At 38.3% G+C, this 21,466-nt stretch overlaps 1 protein-coding gene across 3 annotated transcripts; it reads left to right on the forward strand.

Moving 5' to 3' along the window:
* The first annotated feature begins 2,509 nt into the window (after window positions 1–2,509).
* On the forward strand, window positions 2,510–13,730 carry IMPA1 (inositol monophosphatase 1). 3 transcript variants are annotated; one of them, XM_030011123.2, is made up of 9 exons: window positions 2,510–2,565; window positions 4,269–4,350; window positions 5,574–5,707; window positions 7,142–7,246; window positions 8,587–8,632; window positions 8,773–8,881; window positions 9,612–9,720; window positions 11,250–11,401; window positions 11,824–13,730. In XM_030011123.2, exons 2-9 carry the CDS (start codon window positions 4,288–4,290, stop codon window positions 11,940–11,942), a joined length of 837 nt encoding a protein of 278 aa, XP_029866983.1. In that variant the 5' UTR covers window positions 2,510–2,565; window positions 4,269–4,287; the 3' UTR covers window positions 11,943–13,730. The 3 variants fall into 3 exon arrangements, with proteins under 3 accessions (XP_029866983.1, XP_029866982.1, XP_029866984.1); XM_030011122.2 differs by lacking the exon at window positions 2,510–2,565 and adding an exon at window positions 2,616–2,865; XM_030011124.2 differs by lacking the exon at window positions 2,510–2,565 and adding an exon at window positions 2,616–2,849.
* Window positions 13,731–21,466: the final 7,736 nt, after the last annotated feature.

Consider the following 21,466-nt stretch of genomic DNA (forward strand, 5'->3'; position numbering starts at 1 on the left):
AACTTTCCCAGAGCTTCAGTATCTTGCCTAGGCTAGAATTGCTCACATTTTAGCTGATTAGACTCTAGCATATCTTTACTTAGCATATGCAATTTTTTGTTTTTCTAGAGCTTATTATCTTAGTACATTTTCGTAGGGAAAGTTAAACAACTGGATTTGAAAAAAAAAAAAAAAACCACCATAACACTTTGGAGAAGACATTTGACAATTGAAACCATTGTTAATTTTACAGGCTTGTGTTTAGAAGTTGCTGAACTGTTTCACTTCAAAGTTAATAAATAAAATGTTCAACTCACTTCTAGTAGATGTAAAGAAATTGTATGCAAAGTTACTTAACTGAGAAGAGGAATTTGTTCAAAAGAAATACTTAATGACTTTATAATAAACAGTACTTTCAGCCTAACTGTTAAAATAAGTGAATGTCAAGCTTTTTGGTTGTTATATCTGTATAGTAATTTTAGAGAATGCACAAGGTCAAGGCTTTGTAAACATTTTAAAGCTGAAAATGCGCTTGGTAGCAGCTCCTGGCCTTGTTCCAGTTCAAATACTGCTACAAAATTGCCTAGCATATATTTGTGATACACCTAACACAATGTGGAAAGGGTTACATTAACATCGAGGGCTCAATTTTGCTTGGATATGCAACTTTTTAGATCAGCTGGGCAATGCTGTAGCAAACAAGAATTAATACATCACACTAAGAAAGCCGGCAGTAATCGCTTATACTTTTATTTTCATCAGTTTCCTTTTGTGTGTCTGTATTAGAAAAGTATTTGCCCTGGAGTGTGATCAGTCTGGTTTGAAGACTTTTATCAATAGATCACCTCTGTTCATCTTGCTTATCAGGTGTCACATAAAAATATACCTCCTTGCAGCTCAGTTGTCCTCAGAGTAGCCACTTAAATGAAACAAAAAATTTCCTTTCAGCTGGAATGGAAATTGTGGTTTGGGTTAGGGAAATACTTACACTTCTGAGGAGAGTGTTTCAGGCATTTCTGTTTGTTTTACTTCTGCTGATATTAGGATCAATGCGGAATTTGAAATCCCATTCTAAAGCCTATAAAACACTTGCTGTAATGTTCAGTATAGTATTAACGATGTCAAAGAAGCCATTTTCCATAATACTGGTGCAGTCCAATACAGCTTACACTAAGGCATGTTTGGCAGCTTGCCTCAACAAAGACTGAATCAGAGCCAAGGTGCCTCTTTCAATTGGCTGTATGCTTCTAGTACAACCTTGTAAAGAATGACTTGCAAAATAATTAAAACACACCTTATCATCTCTGCAGTTCTTTAATGGCTGTGAATACTTTGAATACTTTAAAAAAAAAACAGGTTTATAAGGCTATTCCTGTTTTTGAAATAGAAAGGAGGGAACATGAAAAGGGACAGTGACTTGTCCCACACAACAGCACCGCTGGGAATGGAAACCATATCTTTACTGATGTGGAAAGGACTAAACTACCCCCCATTTGGCCCTGAACAAGTGCCTAGTTGTGGGTTGGATTGGCATTGGGGAAACAGGAGGCTGCTTCTTTTGGTGATGTAGTCATTTTATGATCATTTTAAGTCATAAAGCAAACTACAACCCTTGTCCTGTTTAGAGTAGATTATCATTTTACAGATGACAGTAAATTATATCAGTTGCAATTTGTGACTACAATACAACACCTCAATGTTTTACCTTTACTTGATGAAAGACAATAGGGTCAAAAGACCACAGAAAAACAATGGAACTGGTATCAGTCAGTCTTGGAAAGGAAAGCTTTTTTCCCCTCTGTATAACTTTAGTTATAGTAATCTTGCAAATACATCATTCGAACTGCCAATTATTTTCAAAAATCTTTGTTTGAAAGCTAGGGAGTTTTCTGGAAAATGTGTTTACTGTATATTTTAAAAATACCAGTTCTCTCTGGTTACTGATTTGGTATTATTCTAATTAGCAGAACTGACAGCAGGAGGAGCTAGTGAGGGGGCAAAGGAAGCTGTTTCACGGGTGTTGCGTTTCTGAGGGAAAAATCAAGACGTTAATGGAGAAGAACCACATCTGTAAGAAACGTGATCGGTTTACTCTTTTTTAAGCACTGTAACCTGAATTGACGAAATGCTGTTTTACTTCGAGGGGGCTGTTACACTTACTTTCATCTTCCTTTTTCACGGCCCTTCATACTTTTTTCCACACACTGAATAAAGCAGTCTCGTTTTCAACAGTGGCGCCTTCAGCACCGAAAAGCCCAGGTAAACGCCAATCCCGTGCTCCACGAGAGAGCACTTACGGTACCTTCATCCTGCCACGTCCGATTATTAAGCAGAAGTCCACGTGAAAGGCTAATTTCAACACCTTAACTGTTATTTTGACGGCGCCCGACGACCGCTCTTACCTCCCCACGCCCCTTCCCCCCCCCCCACCACACACACCGCGCAGGCGCAGCGGCAGCCACAGAGCACCGGGAGGAGGAGGCGGGGTTAACGGCTTCGCCCCTGGCGCCTGCGCACTGGCGCGGCTGCGCGCCTCAGCGGGAGCGGCGGTGGTGGTGGAGGTGACGGTGGTGGAAGGCGGCAGGGGTGAGCCTCTTCTTCCTCCCTCCCTCAGCCGCCATTTCGGGATGCCGTGAGGGGGATGTGCTGCTGCCCCGGGGGCTGTGTGGCCCTGCCGCGGGGCGGGGCGGGGCGGGGCGGGGCGGGAGGTGCTCTCACCCCGGCCGGGCAGTGTGGGCCGCCCGTCAGCCCTTCCAGCCCGGGGTCCAAACCTCTATTCTGAATGCGCGACCTAGTTTGTGGGACAAACTCGTTTCGGGGCATCCAGAGAGGACAGAACTAAGTTGGGGAAAAAAAGACACTTCTTCCATGTAGGACACTTCCAATGTAGGCGCTGGTATTTAAGTAGAATACGTGTTCTGGAGTTAAGGTTTTGGTGAAATGTAAATGATTTTTTTCCTCTGCTATATGAGTCTGTGCCGTTGAACTGGATGTCAGTGTACTTAAGGTTCCTCTAGTACTACCAGTCTTTTATGGATAACAGAGTAACTTTATCTAGTGCTATGGTACCCAGTTCTGTGTCCTGACAAATTAATTCTGCGTTTATATAACACAACCTATGCTTTAAAGGCTATGATAAGTAAAGAACGTTATCAACGTAATTGAAGCATCATATCCTTTGCATTTTACCTAGCTTTTCTAGCCATCTATCTGTTTAGGACCAAGGATGAAAGAGGCAAGGACCATTAGATCAGCATGATTGGACTGGGGACTCGTGGATCATGTTAATTGCACAGTGTTTTTTATGCTGTTCCAGTGCTGGATTTTTTATGATCGTTTATCTAATCTTTGTGAATCTGCAAGTGTTACAAAACCATCACCCGGGTCATCACTTAAAAACTGAATGACTTAAGTAGGAAATACCCAGAAGGCTTCTTAAAGGGCTGGAGCTCAAAAATGAAACAGACTTCCAAAATTCAGAATACTGTTGCGTGACTGAATGAGTTTGTGGTCTGTTGGGGGTGTATCAGAAATAATGTATGATATGCTGATTTGTATTTTACATTGCTCATGAAAGTAGAGTTGCATAGGAAATAATGCATCTTTTATTGCTTCATAATACTTAAGAATATAGAAGACGCTTTTAAATGACTGTGGGATCTTGTAACTTTCTCATGTAGAATCAAAACCGTTTCATATTTGTGTTTGGAATAAACCCCTAGAACAAAGCATGGAGCACTAAAATACAGAAAGGATAGATTTTGGGTTTGAGCTTCTAATCTTCTAATTTAAGATATTCAAAGTCATTTAAACCATACTTAAAAATAGATTAAGCTGTATGTCAGCAGTCTTCTGCAATAAATTACAGTGAAGATTCTAGTATTTCTAAGCAAAAAGGCCCTGAGCCGTACACTGTATTTGAGAATGTGCTTGTGTGTAGCCACACTATTGCTTTTCACAGCCTTTATGTACATTGAGGTCAGCGTCTAAACATGGAATCTTGTATATGCATGTATCTTTCAAGACTGAGGCTCTGTACTTGTTAATGTTTTATGTTATGCCTTTTTGATAATCACAAAATGTGGGGAAAAAATCTGGTAACTTAGTCTAAGGTTTTAATGCTTTTTAAGTGGGGGGGTGGAGTTTTTTTCAGAGAAAGGATAGGACAAGCTTCCATGTTTGAACAAGGAGAAAACAGTACAGTCCAGAACAGGGGGGAGTAGAAAATTAGAATTTGTAAAAAAAAAAATAGCCGTATTTTTTTTTGTATTAATCTCTCATTTTCATAGGCTGTATATCTAAGAAAAGATGGCAGACCCTTGGCAAGAATGTATGGATTATGCAGTTGCTTTAGCAAGAAAAGCTGGGGAGGTAAGTATAAACTATTATAAATAATAACATTATTTATTGAGTCTAGTATGTATATAGCTTCTGAAGGAGTTTGGTGTTGGATATTCTTCTGAGGATTATTTTGTCAAAAACATAAATTAGCAGAATCGTTCAGTGATGTTCAAGATCGGAGTGTCTTTCATGTTTACGGCTTGGTTAATTTAAGAAAACAGCCTTGCACTTTTTTTTTGGACCAGAGTCTGGTTAAAGACTAAGCAGTATCTTTTGTTCCTTAAATTTTATTAAAAAAAAAAAAAAAAAATTCTGAATTGTGGTAAACAAGGAGCATCTCTGTTTTTCCCCTTAAACTGCACCTGTCTACCTTACTATTTTACCACCTGAAAAGTGTTGACAGTCTTTCCTGTGAACACCTCAATCAACTTTGTACAGTGGCTTGTTGTTGGCACAAGATACCGTATCAAATTCTTTTCATGAAGACGGCTTTACTTCTATAAATAAGAAGCATCCCTTGCAGTGGCGATACTTTGCACATTTGTGATCTAAGATGGCTTAGAACAAGAAAGAGTTTGCACTTCTTGGCAAACAGAGCCTTAGCATGAGAATGGTTACCAAATGTTCAGTTCTTGGTAGTTCTGCTTGGTACATTTGAATGCTATTGCAGACAGACAAGATGGCACATGTACTAATTCAGTCCCCTGGAGCTGCAGAATCTGCAGAACATTGTCCCTGCAATGACCTCATTAAAGTCTTCCCTCAGAAAATCTTTCTAAATTATAGTAAAATAATCTTGTGGGCTGTGAGGCATGGATTGTTGCTTAAGCTGATTCTGATAGTTTTAAGATCATAAATGCAGGGTCTGGCTAAAAATAGCTGACTTAAGCTCAGTCTTAAGTGTTTCATTCAACTCTGGTATTTAAATTTATAAATCAAAAACTTGTCCTAACAAAATAGAGCTCAGTTTCATGTACCAGTGGATTTTCTTGTAGTACTTGGATTTAAGGTCATGTAAAAAGTTTGTGCTGAGTGGGGAGACAGATAGATAGATAGATAGATGCAAGGGTAAGCCCCAGCTCCTGCAGTTAAATCCAGGTTTTGTCACTGCTTGTGTTCGTGTTTTGTATGTGCAGTATAGAAAATGACAGTAAAAATGATGCTCAGATTTTTGGGGAAACTAATATTTTCCATACTGTTAATGGAGAAACCTTTTTTCTTTTTTCTTTTTTTTTATTTAATTTTGTTAACAGATAATCCGTGGAGCACTCAAAGGAGAAGTATCTGTTATGACTAAAAGTTCACCAGTAGATCTAGTGACAGAAACTGATCAAAAAGTAGAAAACTTCATTATTTCTTTGATAAAAGAAAAGTATCCTTCTCACAGGTATGGCTTCTTATCAATGCACTTTTGATAAAAGAAGGGGAGAGGTGACTCGAAGAAGAAAATGGAAAGTTTATGATTTTGCTTGGTAAAATTTCATTACAATTGGCATGCTGGAAAGTTACAGAATTCTCTCTTACCCTCTATATATTAAGTATTTTAGAGTAGTAGCGGGTTGAAGTTTTGCCCAGGGCTATAGTAACAAAACAAGGTGTCCCCAGGGTCTACTGACGTGAGTTTAGCCTTGCTTAAGACTTATACTGAAAGTCGCTTCCAGTTGAGCCAGCTGTAAATAACTTCTTGGTTATTTGTGTTGGAGAATCAAAGGTGGCCCCAAAATACCTAGAATCCAAATTTCTTGTATGCTGTTGGCTGTTGAAACTAGCATGCCTTCGCTGTCTGTGCTGGATGGGTCGCGTGGTACTGGGTGTGCCTTTGGCAAGTCTCATACAACTTAAGAACGTCAAACATCCTTAAAAGAAGACAGGATCTTCTGATTCTACATAACTGAAAGTCTGTCATACAAAATACTGATTTATTTTTTTATATTGCTCTTTCCTTTTTTTTTTCCTCCCCGTGCCCCTCCTCCCCCCAAAATAAATCTATTCTTGAAGCATGAATTGTATGTATTTTACTTACTTTTACTTACATGGAACTTTCCCATTTTGACACCTGAAACTGTTATTTCAGGGTCATTCCACAAGTCTGTGTGCTCACACTACTTTAGTTAGGCTACTGACATTTAGCATCACCTCAGTTGTTACAATTGTATACATATTTGTTACGCTTCACATATATAGCTACAATAAGAAAATCTCCAAGAAAATGCAAGAAAAATTAGCAAACCCACTTTAAGGAAACTGTATTAAACTTGAGACTTCATCCCTTTACTGTGTTACCATTTTGTAATGCCTGTAAAACTAAACAGTTTTGAGACTGACAGCTTTCTGTCATATTTGGGTTGAAATCAGACTGCAAATTTAACAGTTACTGCAGTGGTCTAACTAGATGCATATGACCACAAAGGCTTTCTTCGGTTAAAACACAAGCTAAAAAGTAGTGCTTTATAGCACAAATAAACTGAAAGGCGTAAATAGCTACAAGTATTCTGACCAAAATTTGATGATGCTGTCACTGGAAAAAATGATGAAAACTGAAATGTTCTGAATGCTAAATTCCAGTAATGGATATTAAAACGTAAAGTTCTTTTCCCCACATGCTGTGCTTATCTTTGACATCATAAATATTGATGCAAGCTTGGTCAGATATGATTGGTACTTTCTAGAGAAATTGTGTATTTCTCAGCTTTTTACATATGATCACTGGTGGTACAAAAACCTGCATGTCACTTTAAAAATTTCAATTTCAAGGACAGTGTTGTAATTCAGATATTTTAAACAGTTTCTTTGTATCTTTTAAATGTCTTTGCTACTCCAGCTTCATCGGAGAAGAATCTGTTGCAGCTGGAGAGGGCAGCATTTTGACAGATAACCCCACATGGATTATAGACCCTATTGATGGAACTACCAACTTCGTACACAGGTCCACCTTTCATTTTTTTATGTTAGCAACTTCAACTGATTACCTTTTTTCTTTCTCCAGTTCCATGAAAGTAAGGTTTTTTCACTTTTAAATTGCTTTAAAAGAGATATTATGGATTTGTTAATAGTTACAAATTGCTATTTGCATTTATTGAGAGCCATTGGGCAGTTTTTGTAATCATTTTAGTATTTCTGTAAGTATTATAATAGTGTCACTGTATAACCAACAGCAGTTGTTACATGAGAGGCCTGTACTATATAGGAGGGATCAGCGGCTTTTGGCACAGGTGCCAAAGATAGGTGGGCAGATTTTAACAGTAAAGCAACAGGACTCAGAATTAGGAGTTGCAGCATCTTCAGAGAGGTGATAACAGCTCCAAGTGCTGATTTCTAAGAAACTTCAAATTCATTGAGATCTAGGAGCCACTACCATGAAAGCAAGCAGAATATCACCGGTAATTGTCTAGTGGTATTTTACACCAGGACGAGGAGGAGACTTTCAGTGTAATGCTGACTGCCTATTGCCTATTCCTTCTGTCTTTCAAACATGACAGATTTTGGCCCTGATGAGCTTTTCTGAGTGCACGTGATTCCAATTTTGAAATGACTGCTGCGATGTGTGCCACAGCTTTAAACAGCTGCTGAATCCTGCTAAATAACATGTTCAAAAAGCTGTAAGAAAAGAACCCATTATTCTGGGTTTACAGACTTAAAAGTCTATATTTTTTTCCGATAGCAATTAAAGCATATGTTTCGGAACTGCAAATTTTCAAGAGTAAAAAATAATAATAAAAAAAATTAATTGGTTGTTTGTTAGAAACTTGACTGAGACGCAGCCCACCATGTCCTATAGATTCCCACTGCCTTCACTCTTCCCCCTGCATTCTTCCTTCTCACTTCAGTATCTGTCTTTCTCATTGCTTTGGTGGAGAAAGTGGAGGTGGGGGGAGAGGTGACTTGCTGCTTTTGGTGAGACCATTTTGGCCAGCTTGTTCCTTCTGAGAAAGGTTAGTAGTATAGAGGCTTGCTTGTATTCTTTGGCTATAAAGTGACAGTCCCTAAGCTAGTAACAGTTGTAACTGGGATGACAGTCCCTAAGCTGTAACAGGCTTAGTTTCAGTGGGTGGAAAAAGTTTGTATTTTAAATGGTAATTGGTGGTGTTGGGTCTGTTTTCATAGTAAATTGTGCAAGTTCAGAAAACTAACATTTCCTATATAGTCCAAGTTTCTTTTTGAAATATACATTACATTTAACTGAACATTGTTTTTATTGAGAGTAAGCTTGGTAATGAAAGAAGCCTAGTATCTCACTATAAATCAGTAAAATATTTTGTTTTGTAGGTTTCCATTTGTGGCAGTTTCAATTGGCTTTGTTGTAAACAAAAAGGTATACTTTTTATTACTTAATATCTAATCAATCAAAACCAACTTAATTCCTTGTTGCTAGCTATAGCTAAGATCTGCATTTTCACAGTAAATAGGAAGAAAGGGAAAAAAACCTCAAGGTATCTTTACTTTTTCTTACAGATAGAGTTTGGAATTGTCTACAGTTGTATAGAAGACAAGATGTATACTGCCAGAAAAGGAAAAGGTGCATTTTGCAATGGTCAAAAACTTCAAGTATCAGGCCAAGAAGGTAAGCTGAACTGAGTAGCTTGTTTCTAGTAATGACATTTATTTTGCAAACGAGGCATCAACAGTTTTAGACCTGGATATGTTCCTGTTTCTTAGCTCATAGTTTTGTTTTGCAAAGACAGGCTTTTTTTGGCCATGGTTTGTTCAGTTTTGAGAAACAGCTTTTATGTTCTCTTTGATGCATGTAAAACATGCTTGTGATCTTTGCAAAATCAGGACTCGGCAATTGAAGATTTTACTCCCTGTGTGTCTGTGTTCTGGGTTTTTGTTTGTTTTTAATTCCCTGTATATCTGTGATCAGTCTGTGATTGTTCTTTAGAGTATGTAACAAACCTACCAAACAATTCAACTTCTTCCAGGTGTGAAGTAGTGTTTTAAATCAGTATCACTCTTGTATACTTACTACCCTATGTAAAGTAAAATCCACACTTAAAGCTGGACCTTTAAAGATATGAGGACTGTTCTAATTTTTATAGCAATAGAATTTAATTACTAATGACATCGGTTAATGTATATGCATAATTGAACCAGATCATGCTTTGTTCACTTCATTTTTATTTTTTCCTGCCATTTTCCATGTAAGAACAGATTTTTAGACATTCAATATATGTAATATTTGTATTAAAATACTTTTATTCAGTCTTGTAAGAAAGCAATGAAGTAAACTCTGCTAATTACTGTTCTTATATAAGCTGTACTGTTGGAAAAGTGAGGTTTTGGGTTTTTTTCAGACATTACAAAGTCCCTTTTAGTAACAGAATTGGGATCAAATCGTGATCCAGAGACTGTAAAAATAATTCTTGCTAACATGGAAAGACTTCTCAGTATTCCTATTCATGGGTAAGATAATTCCTATTTTTTATATTTACTAGTAGTGTTAATATTGTAAATATGTAAATATGATACTTTTTAGGAAGGACTGGTTGCATTACATTTGACACCTTAAATGTGAAATATGATTTAAATGTTTTTGTCTTGTAGCTTCTGCAGAGAAACTCTTAAGTGTGTTGTAACTTTTTCAAGCTGGGACATACATAAGAGAACCCTAAAAATCAGTATTGGGAAGCAAAGCATTTTTGGTTTTGTAGGACTAAAAAGTATTGTATTTACTAGTTAAACAAATGAAATACAATTTTGTGCCTTTCTGATTTTTTTTTTCCCCCAGAAACACACAAGGAGTAAAACTGGAAAAACAGAAGCTATATTACATTTCTTAGTTTCCTTACTCTGTATTAATGAAAATAATTCAGTTTTTTTATATATATCGGAAGACAAGAGCAGATGTCCCTTTCCTCTTTCAACACCGTACAGTTTTTTTGAATTTGTCCAAGTAGTTGAAATTGCCCATAAACTGCTCTTATTTTGGTTACGTTCCCTGCTTCCTCTCCTCCAGATAAGCTAAAGCCTACATTTCTGCAAACCATTTTACGTCTAAATGTGGTTTCAGTAGACATTTTTTTGTTACTCAACCCTACTCACGTTTCTGATCTAAAAGGGGTTGTAGTTTTACGCTGAGATTCTCAAGATTCTTGTTTAGACACTTAACATGTAGGGGTTTTTTCTACTTTCAAAAAGTCTTCTGATGTCATTAAAGAATATATGCTAAATTGTAAGTGGGGAATACACTTTAGGTATGTTGTTGGTTGAACTTTGGTATTTTATTTGTAAAAAATAGATTGAGATTGGAGTTGATTTAAGTTGCTTCTTGCAGTAACTTAGCTGCTATGGGTTACAATTTAACGTACGTTTTACTGATAATTGAAATAACTGCAATTATTTGTACAAGTCACACTTACTGACTAAGTGCATCAACATTTCCAAAAGAAACTGGAATTTGTAACACAAGGGTTTTGATGAAATTACCCAGACCAAATTTATGCTGTGTAATTTATTTTTTGTGATTACTGCTGTTAGGGTGTTTTTCAAGTCAGTGATGCTTACTGAGCATCACCAGAGAAACTGAAGTAACTGTTTTTTCAACGCTGAGAACAGTGTACACTCTACTTGAATTCTTGTATTCAAAAAGTGAAGTAGAGTATCTGTTACTGTTTCATGGGTAGATATCTTCCATAATATGTTTTAGGTTAAAAAGTTTTTTTGAGAGGTGTTTTCACTCTAAACCAAAATTGTTTAAGAGAATTCATAAATGTAATTTCTGGAAATTTGCTATATTTGGAGAGCTCTTCAAGCTACTTGAGCAAAACTTCATTCCAAACTTTTTGTTTGTTTTGCTGCAGCATTCCGTCACATTTTCTCTCACTCAGTTCACTTTGCGTATGATGCTTCTGTGTTCTCTGTGCAGGGTACACAGACATCTTGACTTTATTGCAAACTGTTCTCAATTAAATAAACAAATATGCCTCCTTTAGGATTAGAGCCGTTGGTACAGCAGCTGTGAACATGTGCCTTGTGGCAACGGGTGGAGCTGATGCCTATTATGAAATGGGGATTCACTGCTGGGATATGGCAGGGGCTGGAATCATTATTACTGAAGCAGGTGGAGTACTGCTAGATGTATCAGGTAAGTATGCGGGCATGCATGATACTCTTTTGTCCTTTTAAATAGCTAATTGGGAGCAAAACATAGCTGAAATGAGAAGGCAAAGAGGTTTTTCAATCCTCTTTCCAAATTGCCACTACTGAACAGAGTTCCCGTCCAGTTAATAGAGAGTCAATTGTATGTTCTTAAGCTACAAGACAACCTTTACTCCCTTGGCTGAGCACCTGGAAGAGTGAAAAAAGACAGTAAACATACACTGAACAGAATTTAAATGTAGCTTGTATGAGATACCTATTGTGTTAAATGCATTTTTATCCAGGGGCAAACCTTGGTCCTAAATAGTAATATACCAATTACACTTGATTTTTTCAATGCTCATTTTCTTACCAACTTTTCATTTTCTCCAGATACAAGCTAATTACTTTGCTTGCTTTGATTTCTAGGTGGACCATTTGATTTGATGTCTCGAAGAATAATTGCAGCAAGTAGTCGAGCTATAGGAGAGAGAATAGCCAAAGCACTTCAAGTAATTCCTCTGAAAAGGGATGATGCAACTAATTGAATACCAAAACTACACCTTAAATGTAATTATATAAATGTTGTCTCATACTCCCATGTGGTGGTTGTTCTACACCTTGAATCTGATAATAAGATAGATGGTAGCCTTTTAATACTGGTGTGAATGCTAAGTTGTGTTTTGAGATTGGACGAACATTGTAAGTAAGCCTTTACTGTTAAGTATTTTATTTAACATCTTGATTACATAAAGAAGCAAATATATACAACTAATATTTTCAAGTTTTATACTACACTGGAAGGCATAGCAAGAGACTCTTTGATGTATAGATAAATAAAACCCTCTAGTTCTGTAAGTGACAAAACAGAATTCACTGTCTTAACACCACATCATCACATCTAATCCTGAACCCAAAAAGATGAAGGCATTACTGTTTATCCAGTCTTTCTCTCTCTCATCTGTTGTTTTCTTCAGTGTCATCAGTGTATCCATTTCCTTACCTTGTTACGGTTTTTGTAGAGGTAGTTCACACATTTCCAACCTTTTTTTAGTTGCTTGTAGTTTTGGCTCTACTTTAAAGCCTTTATTACTTAGCTGTCATTGTTCTTGTAGTCATCGTTCTTCCTTTCTTATGGTAGATAAACACAATCTCTTCTTTAGCCTTTTATGTGGCCAGTACGCTTGCAAATTCATTACAGTTGCAAAAATAATAGTTACTGTGCCAGAAAATATGTGCATCTCCCAGAAATAAGTTCTGAGCACACCTTCTATCACTAAATGGATTTACTTTAAATTAAGATGAAGTATGATTTGCATTTGACCATTGGAATCAGCTGATACTAGGTCCTCTATCTTATTCTTGGCAGTTATAGTTCCTGTTAATTTTGCTTGGGTTTTTCCACGGATGAGTGTGTTTCAAAGTCTAAGGAATCATTAAAATCCAAGAGAGTTTTCAGTAACTCAGCTGGAAAAAAAATAAGCCTGTAGTCCAAATTTTTTACATAATTTTCTGTAAGTTATGAAAGCAGTGACCAGCCAGGATCAGGTTTCCATTGTGTTATAGAGTGTACAGGCACAAAAGAAGATACATATCTAAACCTAAAGGGTTTGTAAATCTAGCAAATATTCGTAATTTCATTCTTGGTGTCAGTTGTTCTAAACTTTGAAAACTATACTTGTTCTTTGAATTTTTTTTATTTAAGATTGTAAAAAGTATCAGTGTACTGTTCAAATAATTAATGCACTTTAAAAAAAAGATTTAACTTGGATCAGTTTTTTAGACTGATTTTTCCGTGTCTAAAGTTTCTGAAAGAAAGTTGTCTCATTGGTGGTCCAGTCAAGACACAGCAATGCTTTGGAAAACCTGACTTTTTGTACTGCTGTACCACTATTTTTATTTTGGAAAATGGTGTTTTCTGTCTTGAAGTTTCAACAGATGTCTTATTATACATTTCAGTCTTTTATATTAGTTGATTTTTGCAGATTTTGCAGAAATATTAATTTGAATTTGTATCTAATGCCAGATGATTAACGTTAATGAGATCAGCCTGCTATTTAAAGGTTTTGTCAAAAAGCCAGACTTAGATTAATTTTACTTTTTAAATTCCCATTGACAAGGATGGAAACCTTTTGAGCATTTCACTGTAACTTTACTGCTGTAAGTGATGTGAGATCATTATTTCTTGAGAAGTATGTCTATTGTACCATTTCTGTGGCTTTTGTATAACAAATTCTGCATAACTTTTTTAAACTGATTTATTTGTGAAATGGAGACATGTGTAAAAAATATATGAGATGGGAGAACACATTCAAAATAAATATGCTTTAGCAGCAGTGGCTTCAGATGTCCTTCCTTTCTTAACATTCATCAGAGTACAATGCTGGGTCCCAACAAGCTGGATTTGAGGGCTTCAAACTTAGTCTCTGAGTTGATCACTTTCTCTTCTTGGCCTCTGATGTAGATAGATCATAAACTGTTGTGCTTTTAGGTAAGTGGGGTTATGTATACACCTGCAGTAGGTTTTTAGAGTGAATATTCCAACACCTTCCAATGAGATCATGGTGTGTTAGTAATCTCCAACCTCAGAGCCCAAACTTTACGGATTGTCTTGCCTGTGATTTGTTTTGTAGGCCCATCAGCTGGTTGCTTTCTCACAGTTAGCTTTCCTAATAATGCTCCTTGAGGAAAAATTTATATGAATTTCCCATCTTGGCCCTCTCTATTTGCGTTCAAGACCAGCCTAATTTTTTTTTACTCTATAAATGGCAGCTTTTATCAATTGTCTGCTTTCTTTTTAATTTTGGTCTCCCTTTCAGGGGGATCAGAAGTCCCTGTTGTTTGCTGCTTTGCTAAGCATTATCTTCTCAGATAACTCTTCATCTAATATGTGGACACTTCTTTCATCATGTCAAAGCACACCGAAATGTAATTATTAAGTTTAAAGGCATTTTCTTTTTTATTCTGTGCTAGCCTGCAATTTTAGCAAATTTCTGTAGTAAATGTTTTTTGTGGTAAAACAGAGAAGTCATGATTGCTGTGTAATCAAAATGATTTTGAGAGATTATATATGAGTGGTAGTCCCTGAATGTTCTAAACAGTAAAATACCTGTTTTTATTGCTTTGAAAGATGGAGTGACACAGATAAACATCTTAAATTTTTATTATATATAATTTAAGATAAAGTTACATATTTACAAGACCATAAGACGATCAGAAAGGAAAACCAGTTACCACAGATTGAACAGATAGACTGTCAAATTAAGGTCACGAATATTCCTCATGAGGACATCAACAGTCCAGTGTACAGGAAGCTTTCTTGCATAGCTTCTCAGTGAACAACTCGTGACTTCAGCTGGCAAATTCTACTGTGGTTTGAATCTCAAGTCTGAGTGAGGAACAATCAAAACTTCCAAGTGCAAGAAGGAGATCAGGTGGTCAGATTAGCAACTGGAGCAAGTGGAAAATTCCAAGAAATACTACTGGAAATGAAGGGCCATATGGGCAAATTTAACCAGTCCCTTCACCTTTACTTTGAGAATTTGACTAGATGGTCAGCTTCATCACTATAGTTGTAACACAGCCTACTGCTATTCTGAAAGGTCTTCAGAGGAAGGGTACTGATTGTTTTCATCTCAGACTAAAAATCAGTACTACAAAATAGGTAATACTGATTTTTAACACTAATATGTATGAAAAGGGGGAGGTAGCCCTAGTCTACCATCCTGGCTATCATCCCTGTTCAGTAGCCCTCTTCATTTATTGATTTGCTGATAGTTTGTGATTGTTTTCTATGACAACCTGCAAAGCTGTGCTTCTTCAAAGCAGGGTGTTCCAGTAGATTCAATCCTGCAGAGCTTTTCCGACCATGAAATATTGCCGAAGAAAAAGTCATAAAAGGTTTCAGGCCCTTGTCCAGCCCTGCTAAGCAGCCTGCAGGAAATCCCCCTGCTGTCCACCCCTCAATGAAATATGGATTATTCCTCATAATATCTGTGACCCAAAGCTATGGTTTTAATTCTGCATAGTCTAATGCCTAGGTGTGAACTAGACATTCTGACTAGATCTAAAACAATAACCTGTGACCTCAGTATGAAGCAATTTAAATAAGGGACATCTCTTTTCCTGAGCTTCTTCCCATCCTCTCAAAGCCAGCTGCTAATTCAGTTCTATTCATTACCTGTGAGTGAAGTAATTGCTTCACAAGTCTGATCCTGTTGCTAAAGCACTGACAGGCAACTTTCCAACAGCACATTGTTTTAGGATCTACAGCAGTTGGCATGGCTTCCTTTGTTTGCACAAACTCCAGGCATCAGAAGGATATATTGTCAGTGATGTGACACCTCAAGAGTCTCTGCCAGAGCCAGAGTCAGCCAGATCTCCTGGACAACGTAATCCATTCAATCTCTGGATTACTGCTTGTCCTGCACCAAAAGTGACAGTGAATGTATTCTGTCGCGTCACTCTGGTTTGTACAACCTTCACACAAAGATCCGCAGCTTCTCAAAGATCAGCAGGAACTTCTGAAATTTCCTCTGTGCCCACTATCAGCTGTCTGCAACAACAGGGCAAACAAAATCTGACACACTTCAAAGCCATGTGCAACATCCGGAACAAACAAACTGGAGGGCCGCGCTCATCTGAGAGCACATTATGCCACTGTATTAAAGAGCTACAAACTCTTACCTGCTTGAGGAGGATGGATTAGATCTCCCACAGTAGAGCAGAAATAATTTCCTAGCATAATTCAAGCTAGTAAGTTGCTAAAAATAATAGATGCTAAAAAATAATGGTGTGCATCCTGTTCCAGAAGCTTATAGCCTATGTTGATGACTGTTACATTAGCTCGAGTTTATACATTGTGTGTCATACTTACTCTTGGTTTGCACAACTGCAGCAATGATTTTTTTACACTGAGAGGATTCTCCCTCCACCAGTGTTGCTTTAGTTAGGAATCAGGCTTTCCATACATCCATTTAAGTGAAAGGAAAAAGAAGCCCAAAATGCAACAGCAGCTACTGTACCACAGCAGTAGAGAAGAACAGAAGCCTACCCCTTTTTTATGCCGTGGAAGACCAAGTTTTATGTTTTGTTATGTCTGTCCTTAGCTCAGTAGAGCCCACACATAAATGCCACATAAGACCACAACCATGTAAAGCAGTTAATTCAGAGGAAGTGATGCTACCTCAAAGACTTGAGAACTAATTTCATAGGAGCTCTTCCTCAACTTGCTGTGTTAAATCTTCCTCGTCTGCGGTCCCTTGGAGAGGTGGTTCTGTACTATTTATCCTGCTTGTGTACACAGGCAGAGTTCAGTCTCGGAGAAGATTCACGCAGACTCAAAATAAGCCGTACACCTCACCGTGCCTGAGAAAACACTAGATGGCAGCCGGAGCCAGGAAAACACCAGCAGGCCCAGGGTTCTTTTTTTACAGATCAGATTCCCTTTTCCACTCCTCCCTCCCATCCTCCTTCTGCTCTCTGTAGTTATTGTTGGATGCAACTAAGAGCATATCTGAGAATTATTCAAAAGAATGATACCACAAAATTTTGAAGTCTTGGGCTCTGTGTTTTTGTGACTTGACAAGAAATTTGAAACAGGACTTGAGTCGGCAGCATTAACATTCCCTCCTTTCCGATGTAAGTATATTGAAGATTGTGGTATCTATCAGAAGAACATGAATCTGAATTCTAAAATAAGATAAAAGCCATACAAATGATCAGATTATACTGCATTTAAGGCTGTAGTCATTTCCCTAGATTTTTGCTGTCATAAATTAGGACGTGGCTTTTAGAAGCCTTTTTTTAAAACCTGCCAGATAATCTTCTGGGCGAGCATGCATATGCAGATACAACAGCCCCTGGGATCACAAACCCAGACACAAATGAGCAGCTCTTTATGATATTTGAGAAGTAACTGTTTTATTTTTCCAAGGAGAACACAAGCCCAGTATTTCACCTCCAAATGTGTTGTGATGATGTAAAGACTCTTTACCAGCTGTGTCTGCATTGTCCCTATACCATATAGCATATTGAGACTATAGTTGTCAGAACCTGTTCAAGCTTGGGTAGGTAACTCATGCCCTTATTATTTCACAGGTCTGTGTGCTGCATCCTATAAAAAGTTTCTCTGCATTTGTGTCCTTGCCTGGGAAGGTAGTGGCCTAGATATTAAGTGCCAACGCACTACTGACTAAAGGTTCGCTATTTATGTCAATGTGGCTGGTTAAGGGTTGCCTCAACAGTGTTCTCGGGAAAAGACTTTCCTGCCCTCCCTGTAATATGTCTGGAGATGCCCTGCTAGAGCACACCGTCCAGAAACGTGCCCAACGTTAGCACACTGCCAAGAGCAGCTGCACAGGCTATTGGGCAGGCCCCAAGGTACTCTGCTTCCTAACAGCGAGTAGCAAAAGATGAGATATGTCCTGGAGTGTCTGCAATGCGCTTTCAGTACAGGTCAGGGTGACTTAAAATGAGCAAGTTACCCTAGTGTGGATCAGCATGATATAACTCTCTTCTACTATGACTTCTCTGTGTGTTGCAAGACAGCTACTCTCTCCTTCCTCCAGCTATCCTCAGTTGCAAGTTCCCCTTTGGACAAGAGAAAAGCTCCAAATGCTGTTTCTGGCAGTGGGGACCTTGGCTGAGGACAAATGGCTGCAGGAAGACAGGCCCAGCTGAGAAGACGTGTCGACCTGGGGAATGCATGGGGCGTGTGGTCTTGGGGAAGGTAGGAGAGGGGCTGGCCAGAGAAGGCCAACAGCAGCAGGTTGTTTAATTAGAAGCGGAGAAAACCTTAGCCCAATAGAAATGGTGGCAGATAAGTGACTACCAATAACAATTTTGGGGAAGGACTTTGGAAACTAAGTGGGTGAATCTAAAACTGTATAAATTGCTTGCTTGTTTAACTGCAGGGTGTGCTAGCTTTGTGGAATTACCACTTAGCACCCATCTTTGCACAAATATGAAATAAATAATGTCTTTCCTGAGTGTGTGATTATTGGCTCATTGCACACCAAGTAACAAAACTGCTTTTCAGACAACATAGAATGGTCATTCTTTTCCAGCTCTCATGATGAACAGGCAGGGTGACGTTTGTATAGTTTTTCTATATAGCCATACAGAAAGCCTCTGTAGAGATTTTCAATTTTCTGTAACTTCTCCAGAATAATAAAAAAAGTTAATTCGGGTCTATGAGTTCATCAGGATGACTTTATTTATTATTAATGGCAGAAACCTCCACATTACTGGATGTTTGCATTGGCCTCTTGTAGGCAAACAGCTAAAAAAAAAATATTTATTTTCACCTCACAACTGAAGCTAAAAATAATAAAAACTTGCTTTATTTCTGCTTCATTATACCTGAAGTTGTTATTACAGTTCTGAACAGTCCTCCAGCAAAACACATTTAAAAGAGAGTAATGGTTAATGTTATTAGAAATTCCTGTTTCAATATTTATTCAGTTGTAATTAGCAATGTATTAGCTGTGTAGAAGTAAATTGTATCCCACTTCATCTGTGCACCTTGTTCGGCTCACTGTGTTGAAATGGAATGCATAATGATAAACTGTCGTAGCAGGGGGAGGTTAAAAGCTTTACTTCTGTAAGCACTTAGGTCTTAATAGCAGTTTCCACTGAAAGGAAGTGCAGACCCAGACATAATGATTCCCATCAACAGCCATTTGTGTATCTGACACTGAAAAACACTGTTATTCAGTCAACTGAATCAATTAAGAGAGAAAATGTTTTCCACTAGTGCGCACTCCTGTTCAGTTAATTTCTCCTATCTTTTATTTAAATATCATGGAAAATTAATAGCTAGTAGACTCTATCAGAATTATTTCTTTCTGCCCCTTGTGTACCTGCCAACCACTTAGCCTAATACTTCACATTTTAGGAAACGCCAGCCCAACTCTATGCTCAGGTTAGTTCCTCCAGTTCAGCAGGCTCTGTTACTAGTATTTATTTCTTCTTTTTCCTGAAGTTTTCATTGCAATCTTCAATGCACCTCAACTGGAATCATGTTGATTATGTCTCCTTGGGAATCCAGAATAGAGAGTTGATTGCTTAGTTTTCCCATGCGATAAACATGGAGAACTAGGGGTTCCTCAAAACAGAGCGGTCTTCAGCTGGAAGTTCTTAAAATTAATCAGTAGGCAAAGCTGAAGAATGACAATGTGTCTCGAATCCTATTCCTAGCAGAAATTTAAAACCAGACCTCAAAAAAGGATGTAGCGGAGACTGAAGTTGCCAGTAAAATGAAATTCACTGAGAGTTGTTAAACATAAAACACATCTGTCTCAGTAAGTTCTTGAGCTGAAAGTGGCTGATAGGTAGGAGTGTACAGGGTGGGAGGTTTTTTTGTGGTTCTCCTGTTCTTACTGTGGTACTGGAGCAGAAAATGTTTTTTTCACATGGCCATAGACAAAGGCACCTACCTTGTACAGGAGGCAGAGCATGCTCACAGGTCACAGGGATCCACATTTAGTCCCTTCTCTGGAAGAGAAGACTCAGACCTCCATTCTTGGAGAATCTCCTAACTACCAAAGAAGAATTTGAGGTTCATTGGACTAGAGAGCAAGCAAGAAAGACTATAGGGGTGTAGTTTGCTGGGTAGACTGCACACCTGGACATGAAATGGAGACTCTTTGGTTCCAGTTCCTGGTCCAAGAACTGCTATGCATTTTAAATTAAAGAATTACAGACAAAATGTACAAACAATGGGAAGCAGAGAGAGAAATCACAGCCTCTTTCCCTCTCTCAGGTAAGTGTGCTCTTCACTGGAGTGCTGATTTCTTTAGGCTAGGATACCCTCCTCTCTTCCCCTTCAGAGTGACGCAACTTCAAGAAGTGCAAAAAAAAGACCATAAAAGTACATCCTGGTCTTTAAATGTCAAAAGGAGGTGGTGGCCACAACTGTGTTTTCTGTAGAGTCTGGTCCTGGTGCCTCCAGAACTTCAGATGAAGTATGCTGGGAGAACTTCTGGACAGAGTCTCAGTATGATTTTTGGTCTCAGATAGGTAAAATATTTGCCAAATTGTGGTGTCCAAGATGTTCAGGACTAGCAGTACTAGGCAATTCTAGGCATTTGCAGAGTTGCACCCTCTGGGCAACTAAGACAAATAATGCAGTATTAAGAGAGATTAGGTGCCTCCAGTGGGAACTGGATCTGTGGGGTAATGAATGTGGAGACTTACACACCTATGTTTCACCATGCTGCAGATGCTTCAGCACCTTCTCTGTCTGTCCACGGCCCTCACTGCGGTGTGTCTGGTACCAGCAGGGAGGCTCCGATCCCCGGGTTTGAACGGGACGTGGCCCAACCGCACGCAGTCAGTAGCTCCTTGGTGTCACGCTGTCATCTTCACTCCTAGAAAACAGGTGATACGGGAAAGTTCAGTAATTATACTGTTCCTGAAAACTGGGGAGCCCCGACAGACTTCTTCCACTTACAGGGAAAATAAAATACAATATACAGAACAAATATACAGTACAAAAGCTGACATTTCCAGTCACTGTCATGCAAGTAATGCAAGGCACAGCCTTGTTACAGAGGGTTCAGTATAACCTTGGCAGTTATGTGGAGATGGTTGAGGGTTTTTTCCTCCTATTTGTCCATTCTCCTGTGGTTACCTGTTCACTGAGAATTAGAATGAAACCGTTTCTGGAATAATCCTGACTTAATGGGAGATTTAGCATTCACGTCAGCAGCACAGGATCAGATCTACAGTCTGATCTGGCAGACATTTGTACATATTTAACTGAAGAATGTACTCCTAGATTACAGTGAGATGGTTCAACTGCTTGAGCATGTGCATGTGCATTTAACAGACTACCCGTATAAAAATCTCTCAGATATTTCATATTTAGCTTATATTCTATGGTAACAAGCCTGAGTGGATACCTGGAAAATGAAATGAACACTAAAATCAGTTACTTCTGACTCCGAATGTGGCTCTGCTCCAGAAGGGTCTGTACCTATGCAGAGCCCTGTTGTTCTGTTGTAACCCAGAACAAAGCTTTAGAGAGTACTCTCTGGAAAAAGAGACGTTTGCACCTACTAAAAGAATA

The sequence above is a fragment of the Aquila chrysaetos genome, chromosome 4 (genome assembly GCF_900496995.4).
Source record: "Aquila chrysaetos chrysaetos chromosome 4, bAquChr1.4, whole genome shotgun sequence".
Taxonomy (NCBI): Eukaryota; Metazoa; Chordata; class Aves; order Accipitriformes; family Accipitridae; genus Aquila; species Aquila chrysaetos.